The sequence below is a fragment of the Cannabis sativa genome, chromosome 2 (assembly GCF_029168945.1).
Source record: "Cannabis sativa cultivar Pink pepper isolate KNU-18-1 chromosome 2, ASM2916894v1, whole genome shotgun sequence".
NCBI classification, from domain to species: Eukaryota; Viridiplantae; Streptophyta; class Magnoliopsida; order Rosales; family Cannabaceae; genus Cannabis; species Cannabis sativa.
In genome coordinates, this window is record NC_083602.1 from 15,148,228 (window position 1) to 15,163,669 (window position 15,442).

At 34.0% G+C, this 15,442-nt stretch overlaps 2 protein-coding genes and 1 non-coding gene across 3 annotated transcripts; 1 reads left to right on the forward strand and 2 right to left on the reverse strand.

Moving 5' to 3' along the window:
• Positions 1-7,815: 7,815 nt before the first annotated feature.
• LOC133034143 (uncharacterized) lies at positions 7,816-8,826 on the reverse strand. The gene has a single exon (XM_061109173.1). The coding sequence runs from the start codon at positions 8,824-8,826 to the stop codon at positions 7,816-7,818; it is 1,011 nt and encodes a 336-aa protein (XP_060965156.1).
• A 220-nt stretch (positions 8,827-9,046) lies between these two features.
• On the reverse strand, positions 9,047-10,186 carry LOC133034144 (uncharacterized). Its single transcript, XM_061109174.1, has one exon. The coding sequence runs from the start codon at positions 10,184-10,186 to the stop codon at positions 9,047-9,049; it is 1,140 nt and encodes a 379-aa protein (XP_060965157.1).
• On the forward strand, positions 9,597-9,703 carry LOC133035298 (small nucleolar RNA R71). The gene has a single exon (XR_009686573.1). It is a non-coding gene; the product is annotated as a small nucleolar RNA R71 (small nucleolar RNA).
• Positions 10,187-15,442: the final 5,256 nt, after the last annotated feature.

The following is a 15,442-nucleotide window of genomic DNA, read 5'->3' on the forward strand; positions in this document are numbered from 1 at the left end:
ATGTCAATTCTCCAACTTAATATTTCAAATACAACAACACCATCACTATTACAATAGAAAACAGAAAAGGTTTTATGTTGCTTTTAATATTTTTATTCTCCATATCTTGAACAATGTGATTGCTTTTACCATAACTTTGTATAACTGATTCAAATTGTGGCATGTTATGAATTTTGTCCACTAGATGGGAAGGTTCTTCATAAGTTGCTGTAATAGAAGAAATTTCACTCTCCAATTGTTGTATCTTCTTAAGTAATCTCAATATCACTTGTTTAGACCGTTCACACATCTCAAGGTCCAACCAAGCCCAAAAACTACAAGACTATTGCCCCTGCCAAAACATAGTATTTCTAAAAAGCTATTAAAATAGACTAAATGTTAAAAACAAGTTTATACAATATCTTTTACATGATAATTACAATTAAATATATATATATATATACACAACACAAACACAGACACAAATGCAAAGATCAAGATTAACATCAACTATAAATAATTACCAAATCATCATTTTTATGTCAAGTAGTAATTACCAAATCATCAAATGGTACTGAAAGTTCTGGAAAAACAAAATTTGTAAAATCTAGTGTTCCAGCGAATTTACCTACTGCTGCAAATTTAAGATCTGCTGCAACAAAAATGTCGTCTACAGAAGCAAAGTCTCCAGTAAGTTCAAAAAGGATAAGATCTCAGGTAAGAAGGTTTGTTCCAATCTGTCATTTTTGTGGTATTAAAGGACATATCAGGTCTAAATTAATGTTTCACGTTGCAAAATATGTTTAAAACAAATTATTTTGGTAATTTGAAATTTTTTCAAAAGAAACATAGTTCTTTGAAACAATAATGGATTGAAAAAGAAAAATGTTTAGCTGGTTTTTCTGATAAAAGTGCTGCTTCTCAAATGTGGTATTTTGACAGTGGTTGTTCTAGACATATGACAGGTGACAAGGATTTTTTAGTGAATATCAGACCAATGCAATGTGGTGAGGTCACGTTTGGTAATGGTTTAACAGGGAATGTCATTGGAATGGGAACTCTCAATTTTGAAGGGTTACCAAGGTTGAAAAATGTTATGCTTGTTGAGGGACTAAAAGCTAATTTACTTAGCATTAGTCAGATTTGTAATCAAGGGTATACCGTCAATTTTGACAATGATCATTGTTTTGTTCTTAACAGTGATAAACAATGCATTTTACAAGGGTTTAGATCTGTTGATAATTGCTATACTCTCACATCTATTCTTACTTATCATTCTGCATGTGAAAATACCAGTGCCATAAATATTTCCAAAAATCATGTTCAACATTCTAGAACAAAGCACATTGATATAAGGCATCACTTTATCAGGGAACTTGTTGAAAACAAATCTTTGCAATTAGAATATGTTGATACTGAAAAAAAATTAGCTGACATTTTCACCAAGACCCTAGATTCAAGTCGCTTTGACTCCCTCAGAAAGTCTTTTGGAGTTTGCATTGTCTAATCTCTCTTGTTCATATTTTTTTTGTACAATATTGTTAAGTTTTTTCTTTCTAGCATTTAATCTTCTTTCATTTAAATTTGACAAATTATGTTTATGCTTTTGGAATATAATTAGTTAGGATCTCATTTTTATCATACTTTTTGAAATTGAGTTAAAAGGTTCATGTTACTTTTTATTTGTGTCTGGGATTAAATAATGTTCTTTTATAGAGTTGAGCGATTTTTGTTTCAGTTGCTTGTCAGGCCCCTTGCTGGAATAGAGCTACCCATACTAAGGTGTGAAAGCCATCTTTTGAGTAAGCTGGAACATTATAATTAGCAACTATGATGATGATGCACTACCATAGAAAAGGGCTACTGTTTAACGCCCAAATGTGACTTCCACTAGCGGTGGTTGTAGTATAGATCGGGCGGTCGATTCCACAGGGAGGTGATTATGGACAAAAGCGTTAGTAGAAAAATAAAAACAAAAAGTTAATAATAAGTGATAGTAGTAACAAATGATTTTGTGGTTTTTGTTTTGGTAATAAATATTAAAGGAAAGCAAATAAAGGTGTAATCAATAATAAAAGAGAGAAAGGCTTCAAGAATCATCCATATGCTTGTTTAGCTATTTTGTACCTTTGATTCACTAAGTTGACACAATGATGTAACATTGAAGTTCATCATATTTTGAGTATACAAGTTCTTAAAAATAAAAGAAATAATTTAATCTTATGTAGAACCTAGAAATGACATTATACATCAAGCAATAATGCAATAAAAGATTAAATATAAAACTAAACATCAATATTATTTTTACTAAATAGTAACACATAGAAAGAGCATGACTAATCCTATATATTTTTAGTAAAAATAATGACAAAGAGATAGAGATGGAGATGGAGGTGATAGTGAAGGAAATGAACATTAATATTACTTTTATTAATTTTTGGACACATAGGGAGAGCATGACTAAACCTATATATCATTTAACAAAAAGTAAATAAAAATGAACATAAAAGATAGAAATGAGCAATACTACCATTACTATAATCACTAAATAAAAATATATAGAAAGAGCATGACTAAGTCTATATATATATTTGGTATAATAGCATAGATAGTATAGATGGAAGAAGAACATAAAAATAAAAGTGGAATATGAACTTGCATTACTCAAATAAACATTACAACAAAAAGTGAATCAAAGATACAAAATAACCTCACTTTGCATATGGAATCATCCCTAACCTTCCAAGGAAGATTAGGCCATTATGCTAATCATTCTCATAAAATTTCTAAAGAGAAAAGATGAGAAGAAAAGTTGAGAGAATTTTGCTATAGTTTTTCTACACTAAAAATTACACTCCCAATTACTAAAATGAGCTCCTATTTATAGAGCCATAAAAGGACTAAAAATAAATAAATAAAAATTTGGGATTATAAAATAAATATTAAGATTAAATTTGACATTTCAAATTAAAAATAAAATTAATATTATTTTTGTTATCATTGTGATTTTGACTTCTACTCTTTGGATGAAGGTTGAGTGTGGAAGAGGAAAATAGGGTTGATGATGACCTAGACTTATCATCATTGCATCACATGCTTTGGAAGAGACAAAATTGATGATGAGCTTCATGGGCTAGACTTAACCTTTTTGGGTTGGGTTGCTTTGGACTTCAACAAAAATGCCATTTTTTTCTTCATTTCTTTTCAACTTTGCTCCTTCCTCTTTCTTTCAACAAAAATACACTTTAATTCCTACAAGAAAGACATAAATTGAATCAAAATCAAATATTTTCATTTATAAAATATATTACAATAATTTCATGAAAATATCAATTAAAACTCAATTTATTTTATCATTTAAAATAAATAAAAGTGTATTTTTAACCACTAATCACAACCCCCAACTAGCTTATTGCTAGTCCCTAGCAATTCAAGCGGAGAAAAAGAATAATCGAGTTGAATAAGCAAGTCAAATCACGCAAAAATATCCAAGCATTTTCAAAATATTAGTAGAGAGTTAAAGATTGCTATCAGTGTTATTTCAGTTGTAACAACAGAGTTGTGTGTGTGTGCACCAAACTGTATTTATTTTATTTTAAGTCTTAACACAAATAGTATCGAAAAATCTCAAAAGTGTAAAGGTCTCAACTCCAATTTTTTTTCACGGGTATTGAAAGTATTTATATTGGAAGGGTGACACTCTTTGGAGTTGGAAATGTAACAATTAACGCACAAATGAGAGAGGATAAACTTTTTAGGATAAGCAATTTGAACAAATATTGATCACAAGATAGACATATCAAACCAATAGAATTCAAATGACAAACAACCTTTGGGATTTACATGAAAAACTCACAAAATAAAGAGCCAACTAACTAACTAATAAATAAAGAAATATAATAACAATTTTTTTTTCTTTAGAGAGACATGTGATGCTTCTCTTTTTTTTTTTTTTTAATTAAAATAAACTAACATGATTTTTTTTTTTAGATATGGAAAGAATGGAGGTAAATAGAAATAAAATGATATTACTTTTGCTATTTTTATTTTTTTTTTAAAGATGGAGACTACTTGAAAATCAAAATAAAATGATGTTGCTCTTGTTCTTTTTTTTTTTTTTCATTATATATATTTTTTTGATGATTTTTTTTTTTTACTTTTTTTTTTCTTCTCTTTTTTTTTTTTTTTGACAAGAGACAACATATAAAAATAAAGATATAAAGAAATACAATAAAGTTACAAAGAAATAAACACAAAGGCTCTTTTGACAATAAATTAATCCCTCTAGTAAATGTCATGTTTGAAATTCCAAAAGTTTAACTTTACCAACTCAAATGATCAATGAAAGTTCAAAAAGTTATTTTCTCAACTCTCACAACTCACAAAAAATGAAAAACTTTACACTCAAAATTTTTCTTAACTATATGTGTTTACAACCATTTTACCACATGTTTGGAAAGTGCACAAAAGAACTCTGAAAATCACAACTTGGTAACAAAATATAGCAAATATTGACTCAAACTGTAATTTTACTATCATGCTTGGATAATTTTGAAAAAATTTGACTTAAAAAATTCAACAAGACAATTATAATTCTCTAAATGAACGCTCACCAGAGCTCACCACCCCCAACTCAAAATTAGACAGTGTCCTCAATGTCACAAAAAATATGAAATGAAAAAGATATGGAAAAGAGTACACCTGATCGACGATAATATGCACGGGGTGAGAGTGGAGATAACCTGATAACAGTAACCCAAAACAAACATAGAAAATACAAAAATACAAAAACACAAAACAAAAATAAAAATAAAATAAAATACTATAATATATAGATAGGGAAAATAAACATTTCAGAGTGTATAATCTGGGTCCTCAAGAAGGACCTCTTCAACAAGGCTCACACTCTCAATGTAATGTTTCAGTCTCTGGCCATTGACTCGAAAAATTCTCCCATCGGTTGGGTCCTTGACTTCAACAGAACCGTTGGGGAATACTTGTTTCACCACATATGGACCAGTCCACCGCGATCTCAACTTACCGGGGTGGAGATGCAAACGAGAATCGTACAAATGTACTTTTTGATTCGGCTCAAAATGTTTTCTTAGGATCTGTTTATCGTGAGCAACTTTCAGCTTTGCTTTGTAGATCCTAGAATTATCGTAAGCATCATTTCTCAACTCCTCAATTTCAGACAATTGAAGTTTTCGGTTCATACCTGCCGCACTTAGATCGAAGTTCAGGGCCTTAATAGCCCAATAAGCTTTGTGCTCAAGTTCGACAGGTAAATGACATGCTTTCCCATAGACAAGTCGATAAGGAGACATCCCAAGAGGGGACTTGTAAGCAGTGCGATATGCCCAAAGTGCATCTTGAAGACGTGTTGACCAATCTTTGCGGTCGGGATTTACCGTCTTTTCAAGAATGTTTTTGATCTCCCTATTAGCTAGCTCAGCTTGACCATTGGTTTGTGGATGATAGGCATTTGCAACTTTGTGAAGTACACCGTACTTTCGCATAAGAGCCTCAAAAGATCTGTTGCAAAAATGAGTGCCTTGATCACTAATGATAGCGCGAGGGGTACCAAACCTCGATAACACATTTTCTTTTAAGAATTTCACAACAGTCGCGTTATCATTATTTCGACAAGGTACTGCCTCGACCCATTTTGAAACATAATCCACAACAAGAAGGATGTAAAGGTAACCAAAAGAAGGTGGAAATGGTCCCATAAAGTCTATCCCCCAACAATCAAATACTTCAATGACAAGAATTGGGTTCAAGGGCATCATGTGCCGACGGGACAAGGAGCCTAACTTTTGGCACCTTACACAAGAGCGACAAAAATCATTGGTGTCTTTGAACAAAGTGGGCCAGTAAAGACCGCATTGTAAGATTTTTGTAGCGATTTTCTTCACAGAAAAGTGACCACCACAAGCATCATTGTGGCAAAAATTTAGCACACTAGACACCTCATCATCGGGAATGCATTTTCGCATAATCTGGTCGGGACAATACTTGAATAAGTATGGATCATCCCAAAAGAAATTTCGCACCTCAACCAAGAATTTGCGTTTGTCTTGTGAACTCCACTCAGAAGGGAGCTCACCAGTTACTAAGTAGTTAACAATGTGCGCATACCACGGTAACTTAGTAACAACGAATAATTGTTCATCGGGGAAATCATCATGAATAGGTGGGCCATCAGCGGGATCACTAAATTCAAGTCGGGACAAGTGATCCGCGACTACATTTTCAACACCTTTCTTGTCTTTGATTGTTATGTCAAATTCTTGCAAGAGAAGGATCCACCTTATTAAGCGTGCCTTAGCATCCTTTTTGGAAAGGAGGTACTTAAGGGCAGAGTGATCGGTGAAGATCGTAATAGGTGATCCAATCAGGTAAGCTCGAAGTTTGTCAAGAGCAAAGACAACGGCAAGCAACTCTTTTTCAGTTGTGGAATAGTTCATTTGAGCACTATTAAGAGTTCTACTTGCATAGTAGACAACAAAAGGTTTCCCCTCCCTTCGTTGTCCAAGAACAGCTCCAACAGCAAAATTACTGGCATCACACATGATTTCAAAAGGAAGACTCCAATCGGGTGATTGAATAATGGGAGCAGAAGTGAGTGAATTCACAAGTGTTTGGAAGGACTCCTCACACTTTGGGGTCCACTCAAAAGTAGCATCTTTGGCTAGGAGGTTGCATAATGGACGAGAAATCATTGAAAAATTCTTTATGAACCTCCTATAAAAACCAGCATGGCCAAGAAATGACCGAATGTCTTTGACGAGATCTTAGGGGTAGGAAGTTTAGAGATGAGGTCAATTTTAGATTGATCAACCTCAATCCCTTTTTCAGAAACAATGTGGCCTAAGACAATTCCAGAAGATACCATAAAATGACACTTTTCCCAATTAAGCACAAGACCTTTCTCGATGCAACGTTTTAAAACAGCCTCAAGATTGAGAAGGCATGCGTCAAAAGATTTTCCAAAGACGGTTAAGTCATCCATATAAACTTCCATGGTGTTTTCAATCATGTCACTGAAAATACTCATCATGCATCTTTGGAAAGTAGCTGGTGCATTACACAGTCCAAATGGCATACGCCGGAAAGCATATGTTCCAAAAGGACAAGTGAAAGTGGTCTTCTCTTGGTCCTCTAATGCAATCTCAATTTGATAGTAACCTGAATAACCATCGAGAAAGCAGTAGAAAGGATGACCAGCTACGCGCTCAAGAATTTGATCAATGAATGGGAGCGGGAAATGATCTTTACGGGAGGCGGCATTCAATTTTCGATAATCAATGCACATGCGCCAACCCGTCACAGTTTTGGTGGGAACAAGGGCCCCTTTTTCATTTTGGACAACAGTAACACCTGATTTCTTAGGTACTACCTGAACTGGACTTACCCATTTGCTATCGGCCACCGGGTAAATGATAGCAGCATCAAGAAGTTTTAACACTTCATTTTTCACCACTTCTTTCATTGGTGGGTTCAGTCTTCTTTGAGGGTCCCTTCGTGGGATAGCTTCTTCTTCCAGATTAATTCGGTGGGTGAAAATTCGAGGGCTAATACCTTTGATATCAGCAAACGTCCAACCTATCGCAAGTTTGTATTTTCGCAGTAGCTCGAGTAAGCCGCAATTCTTGAGAAAGTTGAAGGTCGGACGAGATGATAACTGGAAAGGTTTGGCCATCTCCCAGAAAAACATATTTCAAACCCTTTGGAAGTTAGTTCAGTTGAACATTGGGAGGTTCTTCGGCAGAAGCTTTTAGCGTGTCCCTCTCACGAGGTAATGCTTCAAAGTGTGGCTTCCAAAATTTCTTCCTACGTTTTGTGTGTCCAATTGATCAACGGTAGCAAGAGCGGACTCAACAAACCGGGATTCTCATTTTCAAGGCGTGAGAGGAGTTCATCAAGATTAACGAAATTTCTTTGCAATTGAATCTCTTCAGAAACAAGATTGTCAATCATGAATGTTTGATGACATTCTTCATCCTCTTGAAGTTGTTTCCCAATGTGAAAAATGTTGACCTCAAGTGTCATATTTCCAAATGATATTTTCATTAGACCATTACGACAATTGATCAAAGCATTTGCAGTGGCAAGGAATGGTCTTCCAAGGATGATGGGAATCTTGGATTCCATGTTGACCACAGATTGAGTATCCAGAACAAGGAAGTCCACGGGATAATAGAATTTCTCAATTTGAACAAGAACATCCTCAACGATACCCCGAGGCTTTTTGATAGAGCGGTCAGCAAGCTGCAGCACAACAGATGTTGGCTTCATTTCTCTAAGACCAAGTTGCGAGTACACAGAGTAAGGCATGAGATTCACACTCGCGCCAAGGTCAAGCAAAGCTTGGCTGACTTCATGAGTCCCAATTTGGCATGAAATGGTGGGACAACCAGGATCTTTGTATTTTGGCGGTGTCTTTTGTTCGATCACCGCACTCACTTGTTCAGTCAAGAAAGCAGTCTTCTTGACATGGTGCTTTCTCTTAGCAGTGCACAAGTCCTTGATGATTTTGGCATAAGCTGGCACTTGTTTTATGATGTGAAGCAAAGGAAGATTAATCTTCACTTGTGTCAAGTGCTCAAGGAGTTCAGCTCGGTTTTCAGGAATTTTCCCAACAGGTCTAAGAGCACAGGGAAATGGTACTTTTGCTTGACCATTTATCGGTGCCTTTGTCAGGGGCAACTTTTGAATTTGAAGTAGTGGTTTTGATGGATGGATCTTCCAAAGCTTTACCACTTCTTGTTGTGATGGCGTTAACCCCTTTAACGATGGGATCATTAGAGGTAGAGATTTCAGCCATGTGTTGCCCTTGTGCATTAAATTGAGGCAGGAAGGAAGTCTGCCTTTCTCGTAAATAGCCAAGGATGCGGTCAATTTTGAAAATTGACTTTTTATTTCTTGGACATCTTCCTTTAATTGGCGATTGATTTTAGCTTGTTCCTCAATGAATGCATGAATAGTGCTTTCAAGGGAGTTCCCTTGTTGTTGAGCATTGTATTGAGGCGTAGGATATGCCTTTGGAGGTTGAGCTTGATGCTCATTTCTCCATTGTCCTCCGGCATGTTTGAGCTTGGTTAGAGTTATCTCTCCAACCGAAATTCGGGTGGTTTCTCCAACCGGGGTTGTACGTATGGGAGAATGGCTTGTTATATTGCCCTAAGGCATTGCATTGCTCCTCATGAACCCCCTTCATTTCTTTGTAAACTAAGCAGTCCTTAGCTAAATGCCCATTTTCTCCACAAACGAAACAAGGTTCGAGTGGTCTGGATTGTGCTTGGGCAACCATGCACCCTTTTTGGCCATCTTTAGTCGTAAGGATTTCAATTTGCTTTTTTAAAGATTCGACTTGGGCCTTTAAGCTGTCCTCTTCCCGAAGTTGGTAAATCCCAGCTAGTCGATTTCTGTTGGTGCTTTCAGCAGCACTTGGACCAGTCCATGTGTGAGATTTTTCAGCAAGCTCAATGAGAAACTCAAGAGCTTCTTCGGGTTCCTTTTGAAGGAACTCACCGTTGCACATCATTTCTACGAACTGGCGCTCACGACTTGTGAGGCCTTCATAGAAGTAGCTGACGATGCGCCAACTCTCGTACCCGTGGTGTGGACACTGACTTAAGAGATCTTTAAATCTCTCCCAGACTTGATAGAACGTTTCATTGTCTTTTTGGGAAAATGTTGAGATTTGTCTTTTCAAACTGTTGGTCTTATGGACAGGGAAATATTTAACAAAAAATGTTTTGGTCATTTCTTCCCATGTTCCGATAGACCTAGATCTCAAAGAATACAACCAACTTTTAGCTTTATCCTTCAAGGAGAAGGGAAAAAACTTTAAGCGTGCAGCATCATTGATGGTTGCTCGGTCATAAAAAGTGTCAACAACTTCCTCAAATTCCCTAATATGCACATATGGATTTTCATTTTCTATTCCATGAAAAGTTGGCAAAAGTTGAATAATGCCGGGTTTGACACCAAGACTTGGCATATTAGGTGGAAATATGAAGCATGATGGTATGGAAGTTTGGGTGGGGTGAAGGTAATCATTAAGTGTTCTCTGTTGTATTTCATTATTATTATTCATTGCGAAGGGATTACCGATTATCGTGTGAATGGGAGAAGGAGTAGTGGATGGATTGGACGAAGTTTCACTAGAAGTGGTTTCGTCAGAAGAAGAGTTACTCATCCACTCTTGTTTGCTTTTTTTTTTAAAAATATATTTAATTTTTTTGTTCAACTTGTTCCCAGGTTACTTTGGAGGTTTTTAGAATGGTCCTTCACAACTTACTAGAACTCCCCGGGGTTACCAGGTAAGTGTGAAGGGTTCACTAACCTTTTCCACCAAAGACCTTTCTAAGCAAAAATGAGTTGCTTATTTTTGATAAAACAAGGTTGTTTTTGTTATAGTAAATAGCACAAAAATGTAATATTACAATGATTAACACAAAAATGTTCCCAGGCCAATTGGAAAGGTTGCCAAGGTACCGCTTCGTCCCAACCTTGCCTAGACAGAACCGAGGTTCCCAGGTAAGGTGGAGGGTACACTAACACAAACCTTATTTAAAAACCAATCTTTCTAGACAGAACAATCTTGGTTTGTGTCATATACAATATTACACCGTTGTACCAAATACTAAGCGTTTTATGAAGAAGTTTTTATAACTTACTTTTTTTTTTTTTTGTATTTTATGATTTTTTAGAGGACTTAAATGCTATGAGTACTAAGAAAAAAAACAAATAAAACACTAATGAAAAAAAAGAAACAATAACTAAAAGATAGTATAAACAATCACACTAAACAAAAATTAAAGTAAAAAAAATAATAAAAAAAAAAATAAAGGGAATAGACTTTTTTTTTTTTCAAGAAAAAAATTATACTTGTAAAACTAAATACAAGAAGATGTTAACTATTTTTTTTTTTTTTTCAAGAAATCATTTCTGATAAGGAAGATCGGATAAAACTGCAACCTTAGAGCATACTTTGAATTCTTGGTAATTTTTTTTTACAAATATTTACACAACATAAGACAATATTCATAAGAAAATAAAATATAACAAAAAAAAAGTTACTAACCTCTTGATTGTAGATTTCACTAGCTTTCGAAAAATTACCTCCCCGGCAACGGCGCCAAAATTTGTTTAACGCCCAAATGTGACTTCCACTAGCGGTGGTTGTAGTATAGATCGGGCGGTCGATTCCACAGGGAGGTGATTATGGACAAAAGCGTTAGTAGAAAAATAAAAACAAAAAGTTAATAATAAGTGATAGTAGTAACAAATGATTTTGTGGTTTTTGTTTTGGTAATAAATATTAAAGGAAAGCAAATAAAGGTGTAATCAATAATAAAAGAGAGAAAGGCTTCAAGAATCATCCATATGCTTGTTTAGCTATTTTGTACCTTTGATTCACTAAGTTGACACAATGATGTAACATTGAAGTTCATTATATTTTGAGTATACAAGTTCTTAAAAATAAAAGAAATAATTTAATCTTATGTAGAACCTAGAAATGACATTATACATCAAGCAATAATGCAATAAAAGATTAAATATAAAACTAAACATCAATATTATTTTTACTAAATAGTAACACATAGAAAGAGCATGACTAATCCTATATATTTTTAGTAAAAATAATGACAAAGAGATAGAGATGGAGATGGAGGTGATAGTGAAGGAAATGAACATTAATATTACTTTTATTAATTTTTGGACACATAGGGAGAGCATGACTAAACCTATATATCATTTAACAAAAAGTAAATAAAAATGAACATAAAAGATAGAAATGAGCAATACTACCATTACTATAATCACTAAATAAAAATATATAGAAAGAGCATGACTAAGTCTATATATATATTTGGTATAATAGCATAGATAGTATAGATGGAAGAAGAACATAAAAATAAAAGTGGAATATGAACTTGCATTACTCAAATAAACATTACAACAAAAAGTGAATCAAAGATACAAAATAACCTCACTTTGCATATGGAATCATCCCTAACCTTCCAAGGAAGATTAGGCCATTATGCTAATCATTCTCATAAAATTTCTAAAGAGAAAAGATGAGAAGAAAAGTTGAGAGAATTTTGCTATAGTTTTTCTACACTAAAAATTACACTCCCAATTACTAAAATGAGCTCCTATTTATAGAGCCATAAAAGGACTAAAAATAAATAAATAAAAATTTGGGATTATAAAATAAATATTAAGATTAAATTTGACATTTCAAATTAAAAATAAAATTAATATTATTTTTGTTATCATTGTGATTTTGACTTCTACTCTTTGGATGAAGGTTGAGTGTGGAAGAGGAAAATAGGGTTGATGATGACCTAGACTTATCATCATTGCATCACATGCTTTGGAAGAGACAAAATTGATGATGAGCTTCATGGGCTAGACTTAACCTTTTTGGGTTGGGTTGCTTTGGACTTCAACAAAAATGCCATTTTTTTCTTCATTTCTTTTCAACTTTGCTCCTTCCTCTTTCTTTCAACAAAAATACACTTTAATTCCTACAAGAAAGACATAAATTGAATCAAAATCAAATATTTTCATTTATAAAATATATTACAATAATTTCATGAAAATATCAATTAAAACTCAATTTATTTTATCATTTAAAATAAATAAAAGTGTATTTTTAACCACTAATCAGCTACCTTCAGTATGGTGTGATAGCATCCAGTTGTGGGATCAAATTGAAAAAGGCGAAAATGAAAAATCTTGCCAATGACAATGATCCTATTTTCACTGCACACACTTATGTCTGACAAGTGTGTTCAATTCTGTAAGTCTCCTCTACTAAAATAAATTAAAAATCCTGGTTCACAATTGTTAGTAACATGCATATCTTTTTCCTCAACATCAATTAAGTATGATTTGTTCTTGAGATACTAACTATTTATACTCTTTCGAAAGCATAACATGTATTTTTGTCATTTGTAATGATTTTTGATTAAATTGCTTGGTTTAGAATTTCTTATATTTATTGTACATCTTTTATTTTATTTTCGGTTCTTTAAAATTAAAAAATAAAAAAAAATATAAAGAGAGGGAGGTGTTGGTGACTTGATTCATGGGCTAAAGGAAATTTGTGCTTAATTGGTAAGTATCAATATTTATTCTTTCTTGATTTATTTTGATATGTTTCCATTTAAAGATTGATCTCTTATATGGTAATGTGTTTTAATCTTGAAAGATTGTCTTAAATAGGATATTTTTGGAAATAATGTTGGTACTTCTAGTTTCCTTTTATTTTATTTTTTTAAAAAAAGGAAAGGAGAAATTTTTGCAAGATAGTGGGGCGGTTTCCTTTTGTGTTCTTGGGCCGGTAGTTTCTCTTTTTAAGTTGGTTTCCTCTTTTGATCCTCTCTCTCATGATTGTATAAACCAACTTCCTTTGTCTTTTATTTTCATAGCCTAGCTACCCGATTCCTATTTCTTTGTGTTCTTGTTCTTTGTTTCTCATTCTTACTTTCAGAAATTCATGGCTAAAACTAAGAACCTAAGGCATCCAAGGAAAATGGTGGAATCCGATCAAGCCCCCTCAAATGCTCTTCTTGTTGCTCCAATCGTCTTGCTGCCATGGAGGAGGTTTAGCAAAAGATGTCCAAGCACCTGTCGTCATTGATCAAGCTTTATGGGGCATAAGTTTTCTTTCTTTTTGTTTTTGTTGGACATATTTCTATATTTTCATTTCTTTTTGTCTTTGGCCCTTATAGATAAACAAAAAGGGGGAGTAATTGGGTTTTTAATTGTATACTCAACTGTCTAGGGGGAGTTGATGTTTGTGTTTGTGTTTGTGTTCGTCTTTGGTCAAAGTTAGCTTTTTATTTTGGTTTAATGTTGTGCTTCTTAGGGAGAGTTTTTTATGTTTGTTTCGCTAACTTTGTTTTGTAGGTGTTTGTTAATTAATAATATTTTGATTATCTAAAGTGCCAAAGGGGGAGATTGTTAGGTCCTTTTTCGGCAATTTAGTTGTCAAAATATTTTTTAATTAATGTGCATTTTATTGAGCATTCAATTTGTTTTTATCAACTCTGGACCCTTTTTCCAGGGGGAGTTGTGTTTGGTACTTGTGAACTTATTTGGATTAAAAGTTAGCATGTTGTTTTGTTGTTTTACAATTTCGAGTGTGTTACTCAGGGGGAGTTGTTATTTGTTCTTGCTAACTTTAATTTGCAGGTACTTTGTGTTAGAAAATATTTTGTTCATCTAAAGTGCCAAAGGGGGAGATTGTAAAGTCCTTTTTTGGCAAGTTAGTTGACAAAATATTTTTTCCTTTTATGGTAAGATTGTTGTGCATTCATATTCGATTTCTTACCTTATAAATTCGGTTTGTAGTTGCTCTTTTCCTTGTTAGGAAAGTTGCACTTTCAGCTGAACTTTCCTTTTGTTGAAAACTTCTTAAAAGAGAAGCAATTGTCTTTTGGAAAGTTGTATTTTTTAGGGAAACTTTGATTATTGCCTTTTCCTTATTGATTTCGATTGTATCTTGATACAATCAGAATATCTAATCTGTTTTTGGCAGGAATCAAGCATTGATAAAGGATCGGACCCAATTATAGCAAGTTTCCCGTTTTTGGTGTGATCTGCTGCGTCAGCATCCGAATCTGATGTAGCAGATCGTGTTTTCTTAGGAAAGTTTTTGTACAGCTGTAGATTCGAACTTGTGACTGTCTCTAAGGTTTCTATGTTCTATAAATAGAGCCTAGAGAGCAGCCATTCGAATCAGCTCTTCCATTATTCATTCTTTGCATTTATCTTTTAGAGAGAAGAGTGTTTCTTTGTTTTGTGAGAGCCTAGTTGTTCATCTAGGTTCTAGTTGTTCTATTTCTGTTCTTACTCTGTCCTAGAGGTTGTGAAAAACTACTTGACTGAACAAGAGATTGGTCTTCGGGAGAAGACTTGATAAAGCCTTACTTCGGGAGGAAGTAAGCACTTGGTCTTCGGGAGAAGACTTGTTGAAGCCTTACTTCGGGAGGAAGTAAGCACTCACACTTCAAAGACGAAGGGAGTTCGGGCTTGAAGGTGTTTCAAGAAGTCAGATTCATAAAGTGGATTACAAAGGATTGCGGCAATACTTTAGAGGGAGTCTAAACTTGTTTAAGTCAATTGTCTTTGTAATTTTGATACTTTATTAATTGATTTCATTCTCTGGGTGTGGCCCCGTGGACTAGGAGTGTTCGTGAGAACACTGATACCACGTATAAATCTCTTGTGTCAAGTTATTTATTTTTCTGCAAATATTTTATATTCTGCCTGTTCTGTTTTGCTGTAGCAGAATTACTTTCTGCTTCTGCAGACTCAACCTGTTTTATATTTTCTTATATATAATTGACAATTGCAAAAACACAATTTTTCATCTTATTTAAGAGTAGTTTTCATCTATTCAATGTTAATATACATGGAAAACCCCTTTAACTCTTTA